We start from the raw sequence: 15,479 nt of genomic DNA, 5'->3' as shown, positions 1-15,479 counted from the left end.
GACTATTTTAACAGAGGTGGCCAGCATCATGAGATGTTCAAAGCTTTTTTTTTTTTTTGTAAAAATATGACCGAGGTAATTATTTTAAGAAGGTGAAGTTAATATAGCCCCTCTGAAAAATTTCCAACATGGTCCACAGAAAGCTGCATCATTCACTCTCCGGGCCATGGGCAGGCCAAAAGTAAGTTGACCTCTCTACTTGTAAATAGTTACAATTTCGGCGCAATCATGTTACTGTGACTATTTTTTATAGATTTGTTTTAATTATTTTTTTTTCTAGAATTTATTTTCTATTCTAATCCTCTCTCTCCCCTCTCTCTCTTTCTCTCCCCCTTTCTCGCTCTGTCTCCCCCTCTCTCGCTTTCTTGATACACACTTCTGAAATAACAAAGAATTATCACAATATTTTTAAGCAAAGGATAAAATAGGAAGGAATTAACGTACAACACTTTTTTTTTCTATTCATCGCTGTACGTTACATGATTACTACTGCAACAGCCCTAATAAATCACAATGTTCCATTACGGCGGGCACCACGTGGGTGACTGCTGGTCCGGAATAAAACATTAACTCAAATTAAATAATTAAAAAAAAAAAGCATTTGAGCATCTGTAAGGGGGAAAAGTGAGCGCTCAGCAATTGACACGTGATGATCACGTGAGTGTCTCTACCACGCCTACAGCCACCTGATTTGCGTCACGTGATCGCGAGTCTCGAGCGCGCGACGCCCGTTCCACGCGCACGCGCATGGGCTACAACTGAGCGAGGCTAAACTGTTAGCTTCAACTGTCTACGAGACGGCCGAAATGGTGAGTGGGAAAACGACCACTTTGCTGTTGATTTCGCAGCATATCATTACAAAGAAAAATGTCTTTTATCGGCAAAAGTGCAGCGTGGATAAGCGCTTCTGGTGTGGTTTGAACGCGTCCGGTTGGTGTTTTTTTTTTTGTATTTTTTTTTTAGATGACAGGGGAGCTAGCAGGGCTGAGCGAATTAGCAAAGTGCGAGGCCGTCTATGGTTGGTTCTTTCTTTGAAGTAACTCACTCCTGCTAGTTAACTAGTTGCGAGTGGTTGGATTTTCCACGTGTGTTCGCTAATGTCACATGTAGTGATGCTGTCAAGAAGTTGCGTCAAATGTCATAATGACAGATGGTTCGCTGACATGTAGACACTGTTTACAAGGTACAAACTAACCTGAAGTGGGCTAATGTGCATTGTAAACCAATCCCGACTGAGTACTGACCTTGTTAGGGAATCCCCCCCCCCTACACTGCCAAATCTTTGATGGACTGGACTATTTGCTGTTGAAATAACCACGCCCCCTCCCGCTCCACCCAGACGCTTGATTGTAGACTCCTGACATCCTGGTGACACATCGCATGTGTGTTTGTGTGCAGGAGGACTGCTTCACATTGTATTGGTGTGTGGTAATATTTGCGTTATTTGTTATTATTTTGCACAGGATGTTGTAAATTCATAGGAAAAGTGTGACTACTGCACACGCCTATCAGCTGATGTGGGAGTAACATTCGTACACTCATTGTGAAATGCAATTTAAGCGGTTGAATGACATGTGTCTGTCATGAGTGCATATTGACTTGTAAATAGGTGTAAGACAGCCATGACGATTGTCAAGTAGTACTTAAAAACAACCCCAAAAATAATAATCCCAACTCATTGCACTTCTACCTTTCTGTGCATGACATGCATGCACTCACCACCAACAACGAGGCACTAAAGCAGCCACAGAGGAGGGCTATCCAAAGGAAGGATGTGTTTTCCATGTGTAAAGCTAGCTATCCAGCTATTTGCATGTTGACATTTCTCCAGATAGCATCCAATGTGAACAAAGCTGCTCATGTAAAAATATATTTTTTTTTAAAAAGGAACTGCATCGTTCTCAGACTGTTGATGTGTTTTCAACTGCGTAGATTATTAGTTATCTGAATGAACAGATGAATATGAATGTGTAGATTTTCAGCGGCACAATATATCTATCTGTCAGCTTTTTAAACCTTCAAACAGCTGAGTCACAACTCTTGTTTTGTCCTTACTGGGTTACTCCTAACATTGTGTGCTGTATTTGCAGAGTTTCTTGGGGGGTTTATTCGGGCCGGTGTGTGAGATTGACGTCCTGCTCAGCGATGCGGAGAGCCGGAAGACAGCTGAACTCAAGACAGAAGATGGAAAGATGGAGAAACATTATATGTTTTATGATGGAGAATCTGTCTCCGGCAAGGTAACCTAATCTGCCACCTGTCTTTTGATCCCTTTTTTTTTGCAACCAATTACATCCTGAATGAATGAATTAACTGTTCTGTTTCCTTGCATTATTGTAGTGATTGCAAACTCACTTATTTGAATTTGGCCAATTGTCAAATTGCCATCCAAATGTCATGTCTTACTTTGCTCCCAAATTGATGGCAGTCAGTATGAACAAAAGGGATTTATTTCTGCAGTTTTTAGCACACCTAATGGATTTAATTTACATTTTTGTCTCAACAAGTGTAAATGAATCATCATTAAACATTTGTCTTGCAGGTAAATCTAAATGTGAAGCAGGGAGGAAAACGACTGGAGCACCAAGGCATCCGCATTGAGTTTGTTGGACAGATTGGTGAGCATGTTATGCTATTTTATTTGTCTGCACCGCTCACCCTGCCCCAGAATAAAAAATGGTCGGGTCTTGTTGTCATGTGACCCGAGAATGTGGCTTGTACGAATAAACAAATGTATCACCTTTTCAGGTGCGTTTGATCAGGCCTTGCCAGGCAATAGTAAAAGTAACTAAATATTTTAAAAGAACAGGGTATCAGCTTACTAGAGATGGAGGTATCGTGCCCTTTTGTCACTTGTCCTCTTTTCGGAGAATATTGACATTTCTTATGGCGCAAACGGCAAAGAATAGGAATTTCAGAGGTCGCTTGATTTGATGGAGAAGCTTTCACTTAGTATTCCTGTTCCACACAGCTGCCTCCAGGTGGAAGACTGAGCAACAACAAACCTGTAATAATAACTAATAGGTTAATAATTAATAACTATTTGTGTTTTTAAGGTAATAATAACTATTTACAAAAAAATTGCATATTTCAAACCACACAACCCTTTTGTTTAAAACCATGTAGGCTACGGTGCCTCTTCTGTTTACTTTTGATCATTTTATATAGCAGCATGGTTTGATTTTTTTTTTTTTACAGCGCCTCCTTATGATTACAGAGTTGTTCTCGGACAAAAGCAACACCCACGAGTTTGTGGATCTGGTGAAAGAGTTGGCTTTGCCGGGAGAGCTCACCCAGAACAGAAGCTACGACTTTGAGTTCATGCAGGTGGAGAAGCCCTACGAGTCGTACACCGGCGCTAACGTCCGGCTAAGGTCGTGTCACGACACCATTTGGAGACTTTTTTTTTTTTTTCTCAGCTGTAAAATGATTGACGTGATCCAAAAAAAAAAGTAGATAATTAATGAAGCTTCTCCTTCGTGTTCATGTAGATATTTTCTCAGGGTGACAATAGTTCGTCGACTGTCAGATCTGGTGAAGGAGTACGAGCTGATTGTCCACCAGCTGGCCACCTACCCGGATATCAACAACTCGATCAAGATGGAGGTTGGCATAGAAGACTGCCTTCACATTGAGTTTGAATACAATAAATCCAAGTAAGATGAGTGCCACTATGACCATTTTTTTTTTGTTTGTTTGTTTGCTTTTTTTTTTTAACTTAAAAACTTCTGTCCACGTGTTTTATTGGTAGGTACCACCTAAAGGACGTCATTGTTGGGAAGATTTATTTTTTGCTGGTCAGGATCAAGATCCAACACATGGAGCTGCAGCTCATCAAGAAGGAGATCACAGGCATAGGTGAGCATTCAAAGTTCAGATAGAAACAGCAAAGCGTTTTCTTGGTTAATAAAAAGTCATCGATAAAGTGACATTGAAGATCTCCATGTTTCATTTTCTGTCTTCTGTCCACTGTGCATAATGTTCTTATTTACCTTCGTAGGTCCTAGTACGACCACAGAGACGGATACGGTTGCAAAATATGAGATCATGGATGGAGCACCGGTTAAAGGAGAATCGATCCCCATCAGACTCTTTCTGGCAGGTAACTTCATTTCACATTTCCTTTTCTGTCTCTTGAGCCACGAGTGATGGAAGGAAAAAAAAACATTTGGCCCCCAGCCTGCAATATATGCTGAACATCTGTAGATGATTTTACATTTTTTTTCATTAATAACTCAAACACAAATACAAACAAATCCTGGTCCTTCTTCCGTGAGAATAACGTCGGTCGGTCACCACCACCCAACCTGAATGTGAACGCGGCACGTCACATGACTAATATATCCCATATTCAACTACTACTATTCACGTGCTGCTCATTAGTGAATAAACACACAAATTTCTTCTTACATGAATTTACACGTTGTGCATCTCAAAATAATATTTTAAGAACCTTGTACCGAGGGCTAGAAAGTGATTAAGGGGTGGCTAGTACAGCCTGGTGGAAAAGAGAGGTAAGCACGTTTTTTTCCCGCTAGTTTTAACGTTGTACAATATGCGCTTTTGCATTTCACTTGACCAGGATACGACTTGACAGCCACCATGCGGGACGTCAACAAAAAGTTCTCTGTACGTTACTTCCTGAATCTGGTGTTAGTGGACGAAGAAGATAGAAGATACTTTAAGCAGCAGGTAAATCATCTGCACACAGCTTTTCCATCTGTCACCATTTCTCACGCCTGGCAATGCATTTGTCGGTCTCCTCAGGAGATTGTTTTGTGGAGGAAAGCCCCAGAGAAGATGAGAAAACGAAACTTCCACCAGCGCTACGAGTCTCCTGATCCCCAAACTCAGCCTGTTAATGCGGAGCAGCCCGAAATGTGAGGGCGAGCGAGGCCATGAACTGAAAACAAACACACACACACACACACAAACAACCGGACTCTTCACTGCTGAGCAGTCAGAGGTGTGATAGCTGCACAGTCTGCTTGGACTTTTCATGAACACACACTCACACACAGACACAATGACATATCGGTCACCTCAGCTTCAAACTAAGCTGTTCTTCTGCTGAGATACCACCACAGTCTTATATGGACACACTATCACGCATTATGTTGAACGGGCTGTCAATTGTATGCCCGACGACATCACAGGGACAAAGAAGACGGCAACTGCTTCCATCTTCTTTGCTAAAAAGGTTTCATTCGCGTGCATCATCTAAGTGTGGAACCATCCACTCCTATGCTACTATCTGATGGACACACACACATATACTGTGCTTTGTTGCAATATGTGACCTTTCACCCACCATGGACACTACGGCACTCTTGGTGAGCCATCTTGTAGGGAGACTCGTAAGAACATCTTGTAAAAAGATGCTCTTACTTCAGAGATGTCAACTGTGTTGGGAACTGAGAAACAAATCATTGGTTTTTAATCCTGTAATTTGTTTCCAGTTTCATCAAGAGTTTTCAGATTGTAGGCCTGAATGTTCTTTTTGATGACGATTCTTTAAAGAGGAATGCAGTTGAAGGTATTTGATGTGGTTTCCACAATTTGGGTTGATATCTGGAGTTATGTCAGAGTATCCACTGATTATAATGTCATTAGTAGTCATTTTTCTGGGTCTGCTTCTGCTCTCAGCTAGACATACATGGCAGTTTTTATTTGTGTGTGGGCCTCGTTTTCGGTTAATAACATTCAATGGAATAATTCGGATCATGTTTGCGCTCGCAATCCCAGCTCATCCTTTAAAAAGCCGCCACTGTATTTCACTGTGATGCTTTAAACATTTAAACGGTTGTATGATGTCAGCAAACCCATTTGATGGGGAATTGGCCCATCACCTGTTTTGCACAAAGGTGCTAAGTTGTCCACCTTATCTGCAATGATAAGCTCAATTGCCATTTATATACTGTATTACATAACTTTTTAATTGGAATCATGTGTTTTGTTTCATGTGCGAAGTCATAACTCCACGAGTTGCATAAACTTTGAAACACTCATGTCCACTGCTGAGCATTTGTCTCTTCACTCAACAGATGAATGTAAATTTTATTCCTGAATTTGGGAGCCATTTATGTGTGAGTTTTTTTTTCTTCTTGCAGCCATACTTCTCATTTGTCTATCCAATCAAGTTTGCTGTTTGTCCTTTAAATACCTGCAACGGTTAAAAAAAAACAACTCCCTTATTTGCATGGAATCTTCGCACAACAAACCATAACAAGAACAATGTGTGTATGTACAGGATTAAACCCTTAAAAACTAAAAAATCATAAATAAAGCAAGTTTATATTGACACTAATGAGGAGTCATTTATTCTGGGTTAAACAGAAATGTGTTCATCTCAAAAAGTATAATTGAACAATATTATTTTTCATGATGTGAACGGCTTGTCATCGCGAAGGTCCCGGGCGTGCTGCAGCCTATCCCAGGTCTCTTTGGGCAGTCGCCGGATACACCCTAAACCGGTTTCCAGCCAATCGCTGCGCACACGATGACGGACAACCATTCACACTCAGTAACATCTTGGTGCAACCGTAGTGTATTTATTAATAATCATTTAAACAGTTTTATATAATTGAAATTGTTTACGCCAAATAGGGTGATTGAGTAATACAATGAGACGAATGTATTTACACAAACATTAACACACTTTTGAAAACCTATTTTAAAATTCGTACTTGCTGCACGCCGCTGATTTAGTCGCGTGGTGTCCCGCCTTCTTTTGGAGAGCCCTAATAGTATTCCGATTGGCTGTGCGCAGATCAATGCTGACCTCACTAATTATGCATAAACGATTTTACGGAATATGTCAAGATATGCCAGTTTATTTATGAATGAGTATTTATGTATAAACTGTACGAAACACATCCATTTGGGTTCATAAATACATTTAAATTTGTTAGGTCCAAAAATTAAATAATTCTTCTTCTGTAAATATTTGGATAAGACCATTTCTCTCTACTTTTAACACAGGCATCTTTGTGGACAGCTACACCGGGGCTGGTCCTGGCCCACGTTGGCGCATAGCAGGAAAAGAAATGTGTCCTCTAGTCAAGTTAGCGGTGTGTTTTCATACTTTTAGATCTATGGCGACTAGTTAACGTCGTGTTTCGGCGCATTCCCAGTTGGGTCGTATAAACTAGAGAGGGGGAAAGACGATGTCGGTCAACCGCTGCTTGTATTTGTTTTCTCGGCTTCGGCGCCATGTTAATACTCGAACAGTTTGCCTGGCAAGGAGTAGCCGTCATGCGTCTTCTGGGTCTGTTTCGATGCAAAGAGAGCACCCGATGTGTGCCATGGTTGGCGGCAGGAATTATTCTTCATCCTCCAATCCTCCGGACACATCTCTTTTTGTCCCCCTCACGCTTAAGACTGAACTGTCTGATGAAGGGAGTGTGGGAGCGGAGCTGACCCAACCTCTGGATAAAAGTCAGTAAAAGTCAAGCTGAACTCAATTCATGCTGCACTTTTCGGTCAGGAGCGGGCAAACTTTTGTGATGTGATTTATTTATTTTTTTTAATTATTTTAAACGGACTATAAATTTACCAGTTTAATTTAAAATTATTTTTTTAATCTACGATAAATAAACTAATTGAAAATGTTTAGTTGTTAAGTAATGTATTTTATTGATTTTATTATTTACATTAGCGCACTAAACTAAAATGTGCTAGATGAATAAAGAAAAATGAACCAAATTTAGGGGCAAAAAAGAGTAAATTAACGCAAGAAACATTGCATGGCTCGTGTGTACTTTGCATACGTTTTGGTAAGGACTGCTTTAGCTGTCGAATGCATGGCCTCAAATGTGTATATGTGTATATGTGCTGTGTTTGTCTCTTAGATGAACTTTTGAAAATTGCGAACCGGTTCTATAAGAGGAAAGAGATGCAGAAGCTGGCTGCAGATAATGGACTGGATGGTGAGAATAATAATGATAATAAAATTACTTCTTCATCGAATTTGACATTTTCAAATATTTTCAAAATATTCCTAGCTTGCCATGAAGAGACCCAACGACTAATAAATAGAATGCTATTTAGCAACATAACTTTGGAGTAAAACGTTGACTTTTCTAAAGCTATTTGATATATATCTGTTCTTCATGTGAACAATGCTCAGAAACGTATTTACAAACAAAGAGAAAGACTGGAGACCATTACTGTTGTCAACCTGTGCATGCTTTGCTCCCTGATATGTATGTTCTCGTGTTCATGCAGCACGACTCTTCCACCAGGCCTTTATCAACTTCAGGAAATATATCCTGGAGGGGACATCACTACCTGCCGATCTGCACGTCATTCTCAGCGACATTTGTTGCGGAGCAGGTTTGTCCCAAAATATGTCGAAAATTGATGGCAGCAATAAAAAAAATATCTATACTACTCCAAACTTTTTGTGTTTCTGTTGACGTCAAGGTCACATAGATGACATCTATCCATACTTTATGCGACACGCCAAGCAGATCTTTCCCATGCTTGACTGTATGGACGACCTGAGGAAGATCTCTGACCTTAGAGTTCCTGCCAACTGGTAAACCTGCACCATACACAACTTTTAAATTTAAGTGTAAGCTATAATCATCAAAGTAAAAAGAAATCTTAAAATATTTCATTGTTTTGATAGCGAATGTATTTTTTATAATTGTGCTTCTAATCGATGTTTCCCTCGACATTCTAATTTTCTGCGCTACACTGTATGTGTGTGCTCTTAAGGTATCCCGAGGCCCGTGCCCTCCAGAGGAAGGTGATCTTCCACGCCGGCCCCACCAACAGCGGCAAAACCTACCACGCCATCCAACGCTACCTGGCTGCAAAGTCCGGGGTCTATTGCGGACCCCTCAAACTTCTCGCCCACGAAATCTTTGAGAAAAGCAACCAAGCCGTACGTACTGTAACTTCTTCTGTCTCTTAAATTTATGTATTATGAGTGTGTTCTCTATTTTGGTTAATTGTCTATTCTCAGGGTGTGCCATGTGACCTGGTTACTGGCGAGGAGAGGACGTTTGTGGACGCTGAAGGTCGAGTGTCCGGCCACGTGGCCTGCACCATCGAGATGTGCAGCGTCACAACGCCTTGTGAGTTTGCGAACTGCGTTGCTATATACACAGTCAGTTGTATTGCTTGAGAAGTTGAGACTGCATCTGTGCTCATTTAAAATGAAATATTTGTAAAGATAATCATCTCCTTCCAAAATGTGATTTTTATTTCATAAAAAAAAATTTTTTCCCCTGATCACGTCAAATGTTAACTTTAGCCACATGGTCTAAAGTTAGCCTTCTTTTTTCAAGTCATTGTATTTGCCAATCTTTTATAGATGAAGTGGCTGTGATTGATGAAATTCAAATGATCAGAGATCCTTCGCGGGGCTGGGCTTGGACCAGAGCTCTACTGGGTTTGTCGCACATGCATACTCATGAATACATGCACATGTGCACAAAACACACACTCGCCGAGAGACGTCCACAAAAACACCCCCCGCAAAAGCACACACGCGCATGAAAATTCATATCCATATTCATTAATTTAAAAAAAATGTCAACATTTGTCACGCGCACACATGGGAAAACATGCGCACGATAACACACGCGTACACTAAAATCACCTTGAATCCTTTCGGTTTACAAAATGTCCACCTCAATGGTTCAATCCTGTTTTCAAATTTTTGTTGTTAATTTTTATTAAGATATGTTTTAACACTGTGCTGTGTGTGTGCGCGCGCACAGGCCTCTGTGCGGAGGAGATTCATGTGTGTGGTGAACCTGCAGCCATTGACTTTGTCAGAGAGCTGATGTACACCACTGGAGAGGAGGTGGAGGTGAGTTACGTTATACTCCAAGAAAGAGTTGTATCGAAATTAAAATGCTCTCTTTTGAAGTAGCAACAATATGTTAATTATTGTGGTTGTGTGCATAGCTGCCGAGAGTTGTTAAAATACCTTTTGACGCGTTGGTTTTCAGCGCACGGAGTAGGTATACCTGTCATGTGTCTCGTATTGTGTCCAGGTCCACACCTACCAGCGTCTAACGCCATTCTCAATCCTGGAGCGCGCTGTGGAATCTCTGGACAACCTGAGAGCAGGCGATTGCATCGTGTGCTTCAGTAAAAATGACATCTACTCCGTTAGCAGGCAGATTGAAGCTAGAGGGCTGGAATGTGCTGTCATTTATGGAAGTTTACCTCCAGGTGAGCACGTCTGTGTGAGAGATTTTGCTTTACAGACGAGGACAAATGTTTGCATTTAAAGTTAGGAAAGAGTTTTGCTTAGATCAAGCCTTTTTTTTTTTCAGGCACCAAACTCTCTCAGGCCAAGAAGTTCAATGACCCCGATGACCCTTGCAAAATCTTGGTGGCAACAGACGCAATTGGGATGGGCCTTAATTTGTAAGTACAAGCATAGACACACGCGTGGCCATTTTGCAAATTGGACTTTTCACAACAGCTTGATTGTCTTCTAACCTCCAGGAGCATAAAACGCATCATCTTCAATAGTCTTATGAAGCCAAACGTCAACGAAAAAGGGGAGAAGCAGATGGAGACAATCAGCACGTCACAGGCCCTCCAGATTGCTGGGCGAGCCGGGAGGTCAATCTAATTATTTATTTTTGTTAGTTGTGTGTAAATTTCTGTCAGCTTATACCTACATTTTCTGCATTGCCATCTCCTCCAGGTTCTCCTCCAAGTTCAAAGAAGGAGAGGTTACCACCATGCACAGAGACGATCTTCCAGTCCTGAAGGATATTCTTAGTCACACTGTGGAGCCCATAGAGGTGGTCATGCATCAGTTGTCTTACGCCCCGCTGATGATCGGGATTTGTATTTTAGTGTCCACAATAAAGTGATTGTGTTTCTTCACAGACGGCTGGTCTTCATCCCACTGCAGAGCAGATTGAGATGTTTGCTTATCATCTGCCTGATGCGACTCTCTCTAACCTTGTTGTAAGCCAGAAAAATGAGTAGGATTTTTATATTTATTTATTTATATATTTATTTATTTATTTTTTTTTGCAGGACATTTTTGTGAGCCTTTCCCAGGTGGATGGCCTCTATTTTGTTTGCAACATTGATGACTTTAAGTTCCTGGCTGACATGATTCAGCACATCCCACTCAACCTGAGGTCGCGCTACGTTTTCTGCACAGCTCCCATCAACAAGAAACAGCCTTTTGTGTGCACGTCTTTTTTAAAGGTACGCATGGACTACTGGTATATGGGGATTTGGAAAAGTGTTTTTGTGGACTGAAGATGAGTATGCTAAGACTCGGAATGAGAAATCAATTTGTGAACCTAAAGTCTGTGATGCTGGTGGAATCCTTAAGCACCATCTGTCCACTAAAGCATATTCAGTGACATGATAACACACACGCACTCAAATCCATTTTAATCCCCCAATGTGTTATCAGCATCCTTAGTCCTGTTCAAATGCCAGGTTTTTTTTGGGGAAAAAAAAAAAGATTCATGTACAAATAATTTCAAAACATCATCCAATGTCTCATACTTGAAATGTGAATTGTGCACCTGCTGCTTTGATTCTACTTCCTGTTTCTTTTTCAGTTTGCCCGTCAGTTCAGCCGCAACGAACCCTTGACCTTTGACTGGGTGTGCCGCCATGTCAGCTGGCCTCTGGCCGCGCCCAAAAACATTAAAGACCTGGTTCACCTGGAGGCTGTTCATGACGTATTGGATCTTTACCTCTGGTTAAGGTAATTTAGTGAATGATGTTATTTATGATGTAAGTAGAGACGGGGACCAAGCCTGACTGCAAATAGTGAACTTTTGTTGAAAAAAAAAAAAAAAAAGACGCTCCCTAAAAATTATAAACAGATCAAAACACTTGTATAGCAATTAAAATATTCATAAATTAAATGAGAATCGATTGGCTGAACTAATGGCCCGCTAATCGCTCTACATTATTTTTTATTTTATTTTTTTTTTTATAAATGTCAGAAGAATACTCTTATGTTCTTATTGCTGGCCATATTTTCTTAAACCCTCTACGTTGTTTCTCATCTAGTTACCGTTTCATGGACATGTTCCCCGACACTGCCTTCATCCGAGAAATTCAACGGGAATTGGACACCATCATCCAACAGGGTGTCCGCAATATCACGCGTCTCATCCGGGCGACAGACCCGGCCATCACCGGCCCGCTCCAGATGTCCAAACAAAGCATCCAAACCGGCACCGCTAGTGGCAACTCGCCAGGAGTGAGAAGGATTCCGAGCACTTCCAGACGCTCGGGACAGGCCGTGGACAGCTCGCTTGCTAACCGCCTGGTGCGAGATGGACTCTTGACATCCGAAATGCTGCAACAGTTGCAGACAGAGTGGTCTAAAGCACAGAGGAAGGAGTCCCCCAATCAGAGGGCATCGGATGCTAAAAATCACAGTAATGGCAACAAAGACAGTAAGAGGAAGAGGAAATGAACAATCATGTAAGGATGTCATGTAGTGTGGACTTCTTGGATTTTTAAAAAATGTTCTCCTACGTGATAGATTGACGTGTAACCCTTTATTGGGTAAGAAAACTGTGGACCTTCACACACTTCAGAATGTATAAAACTGTGGTGTGACTTGCCCCCTCAAAAAACAATAGAAGATCTCAAACAATTTTAGTGGTTATTGAACTATGGATTGATGACATGATGGTTAGAATCCAAAAGACTTTTGTTCAAACCATCAAGTCATCAATATGTAGTTATGTTAGAAAGTCAGCTACCCTGTTTTTCTGCTCTGGTCACGGTTCGAAAGTTCATAATGTGAACCCGAGGGTAACCGTGATATTAATTTCAGTCGACAGCAGAGGGCAGTATTAGCCAAAAAATTTTACTTCCTATTTCACAAGCATAATATTACTACTCATAATCGGAATGTGTGTTAAGGCTAGTAGGGGCACATACAAAATATTCTTAGTTGCAAAGCCATGATTTGCTTTTCACACACTTCTATTATGTTAAACACAAAGTTGACCAAAAATATATTTTTTAAATTGTGTTTAATGTCATTTAATAGAAGTGGTTATAAAGAAAACATTCAAGTCGCCCTTGATTTTCATTGATTTGTGTGTAGGTGATTCGAGACTAACAATTTATGAACACATCACTGTCAGAGAAGTATAAGAGGAGATATAAACCATTCGGGCGTTCTGAATTCAAAATTCCAACTTGTTAAAAAAATTTGAAAAGGTACCTTGGGAAATCAAAAAATCATCATACTGGTGATATTATTTGCTCGTATTAATGTGAAGTGTTTCCATAGTTTACTAATATCAAGAGGTGGTTTAGAGTTTAAACTGTGACCCAAGTGCCCATGTTGCAACCTGACTTTGGTAAGACTTTGGCATGTGCTACGATACTGCTTAGCGCCTACGGACAGTGTCATTTTTGCAATAACGACCCAGCTTTTGTTGCTGTCTTGCAGCTTAGCTATGTGAGTCAACAATGGTAAACGGGCATCAGAAAAGAACTGGATTGGCTATTTGGGCCTACCAGTTGCATTCACAGTAAGTAAGCATTGCGCGTCATGTACCGCTATCTAACATGAGACTGAAGTTTCAACAGAAAACTGAACTAAATGGTAAATGCACCACATCATAAAAGTCTAATAAAAAAAATATGTGACCCGGATCAAAATTTTCAAAACTTTTACCTCGATTGATGTGACCTATAGGTAAAACTCAATTGAATAAAAATGATCATCATCAAGAGGGTTAGTAAACAAACAGAGAGTGTTGTTTCACAAGTGTGCACTCCACACCCTCTAATTGCTGGGATGTGGCTGTGTTCAGAAACGAACACTTGCCACCAATTTAAAGTGCTTCTGATGAATCCTAATTACATTTCAGATGTTGTATGAAGGTTTTCCTTACATTTTTATGCTCTCCAGTAGGAGCCTGTAGTATTTGTGTTCAACACAGATTTGTGAAATTGTTCATAATTCCCTCCCGCTAAGTCCTGAGTTCCACCTGAAGAAAAACAGCCCCATAGCATGATGCTGCCTAAATGAAGCAGACCGACATACATAATTCAGTGGCATCCAAAAACACACCCTACAAGGTGCCTCAAGGTGATCACTATGAGAACAAACAAAAAAACATTTTAATTACTTTGTCATGCATGAGTTTCCATGAAAGGGGCAAATGAAAATCAACATCTGAACTTCTAGTTTGCTATCCCGTATTCATTTGCCTGTGTCTGCTCTATTTTGGGCCTTTTGCTTGATCTGCCAGACTGGATCCATGCCCAGCTAGTCAAGCGTCTGCTTGCGTGGAGTACACGTGCAGAAAAATCCAATAAAATCAAATGCTTTGTGGAGTGCCTTGGATTAAAAGCCACAGACGTTAGAATTCTGGACACAGTTGATGAGATCTTATGAAAGAGGTTTGTCAGATACACACTTGCATCACGGAGAATAAATAATAAGAAATTAGAGGATTAAAGAAAGGCAGACAGCATGCAGAGAGAAATTGCGTGCTAACGGGGTGAAACAAAAGCTAATCTGTGAAGGATTAACCTGTCCCAATGCCCAGTCTCCCTTTTATTAACTTGGATAGTGCTTGTACTAAGAAAAATCCATTAAAAATTGTCTTCCTCTACCTATAGCTCAAAACTAAAAAGAAATAAAGGCAAGGTTACCATTAGATTCCACGAAGGAAATATTGTACAAATATTTGTTCCACTATTGTTCAAGTTACTGTAAAAATGCAACAAGGAAATTTTGTAATAGCCAAATGTTATTATTTATTATATATGACAATTTCACATTTTGGTACAGAGGTTAGCAAGCATAATGCAAGTTGATGTGTTAGACTTGCTTTTGCGGTCCATATAAAATGATGTGGCGGGCCAGAGCTGGCCCCCGGGTCTTGAGTTTGACACACGTGCCTTAAAAGGGATGTGGAGGTGTGGGCTGGCTCTCGGGTCAATGTATGAAACTTAGATCTAAAATAAATAAATATATACACACTACATGAAAGGCTGTCGCTAAAACCAAAGACATGAAAGCCCCGACCATAGGCGCACGGATAGTATCTTTGAAAAATACAGACGCAAACCACCTAGACGCAAGTTTAATCATAGGCTGACAGACTGTGAGGTAAGGTTTCCTCTCTTACTAAAAAAATGTGCTTTAGAGTGAAAAACGTTTCACAATTGGCGGGGCGTTTATTAGCTGTGTTTAGCAATAGCAGTTGAACTCAGTCTATGATAGCCCCAATAAAGTTACACTAGTTTAAAACAACACTCTGTTTCCACACAATTTGCAGACTGTTGATAATGGGAGAAGCTATTTTGTTGACATGTGGAGGTTTAATTCACGTGGCATTCTGCCGACTTTATTTTTTTTCCTGCTTGGAACTTGGTAATCTAAACTTTCCAGTAGAACTGGAATGTAGCGTTGACTCACTTGCTTCCAGTTCCCCATCACCGCTTCCTCTAATTAGGTGGCCCTCTTACCCCTCCAGTACCATCCTTGTGCT

At 40.6% G+C, this 15,479-nt stretch overlaps 2 protein-coding genes across 2 annotated transcripts; both read left to right on the top strand.

The window, feature by feature from the left end:
- Nucleotides 1–66: 66 nt before the first annotated feature.
- On the top strand, nucleotides 67–6,307 carry vps26a (VPS26, retromer complex component A). Its single transcript, XM_088297106.1, is given in 12 exon segments — nucleotides 67–75; nucleotides 140–181; nucleotides 712–757; nucleotides 760–809; nucleotides 2,091–2,240; nucleotides 2,543–2,618; nucleotides 3,218–3,374; nucleotides 3,492–3,656; nucleotides 3,752–3,858; nucleotides 4,001–4,102; nucleotides 4,583–4,692; nucleotides 4,768–6,307. Coding segments are annotated over 12 exon segments (1,131 nt in total). The 3' UTR covers nucleotides 4,885–6,307.
- A 693-nt stretch (nucleotides 6,308–7,000) lies between these two features.
- Nucleotides 7,001–13,709, top strand: supv3l1 (SUV3-like helicase). Its single transcript, XM_088297167.1, has 16 exons — nucleotides 7,001–7,437; nucleotides 7,851–7,928; nucleotides 8,227–8,334; nucleotides 8,425–8,539; nucleotides 8,722–8,890; nucleotides 8,972–9,083; nucleotides 9,323–9,400; nucleotides 9,732–9,823; nucleotides 10,011–10,191; nucleotides 10,296–10,389; nucleotides 10,471–10,590; nucleotides 10,676–10,775; nucleotides 10,864–10,944; nucleotides 11,017–11,193; nucleotides 11,559–11,707; nucleotides 12,019–13,709. The coding sequence occupies exons 1-16, from the start codon at nucleotides 7,167–7,169 to the stop codon at nucleotides 12,428–12,430; spliced, it is 2,337 nt and encodes a 778-aa protein (XP_088153293.1). The 5' UTR covers nucleotides 7,001–7,166; the 3' UTR covers nucleotides 12,431–13,709.
- Nucleotides 13,710–15,479: the final 1,770 nt, after the last annotated feature.

This window comes from Idiotropiscis lumnitzeri, chromosome 5 (genome assembly GCF_059441095.1).
Source record: "Idiotropiscis lumnitzeri isolate Australia: NSW breed Sydney's pygmy pipehorse chromosome 5, RoL_Ilum_1.0, whole genome shotgun sequence".
In the NCBI taxonomy this organism is placed as follows: Eukaryota; Metazoa; Chordata; class Actinopteri; order Syngnathiformes; family Syngnathidae; genus Idiotropiscis; species Idiotropiscis lumnitzeri.
The sequence above is the reverse complement of the archived record's forward strand: the minus strand, read 5'-3'. Positions and strand labels throughout refer to the sequence as shown.

Excerpts from the sequence above, each read along its gene's own strand:
- supv3l1 (XM_088297167.1), top strand. The coding sequence starts at position 7,167 with ATGTCGGTCAACCGCTGCTTGTATTTGTTTTCTCGGCTTCGGCGCCAT. Across the intron at positions 7,929-8,226 it reads TGCAGATAATGGACTGGATG|CACGACTCTTCCACCAGGCC; the intron begins GTGAGAATAATA and ends GTGTTCATGCAG. Across the intron at positions 10,192-10,295 it reads TTATGGAAGTTTACCTCCAG|GCACCAAACTCTCTCAGGCC; the intron begins GTGAGCACGTCT and ends TTTTTTTTTCAG.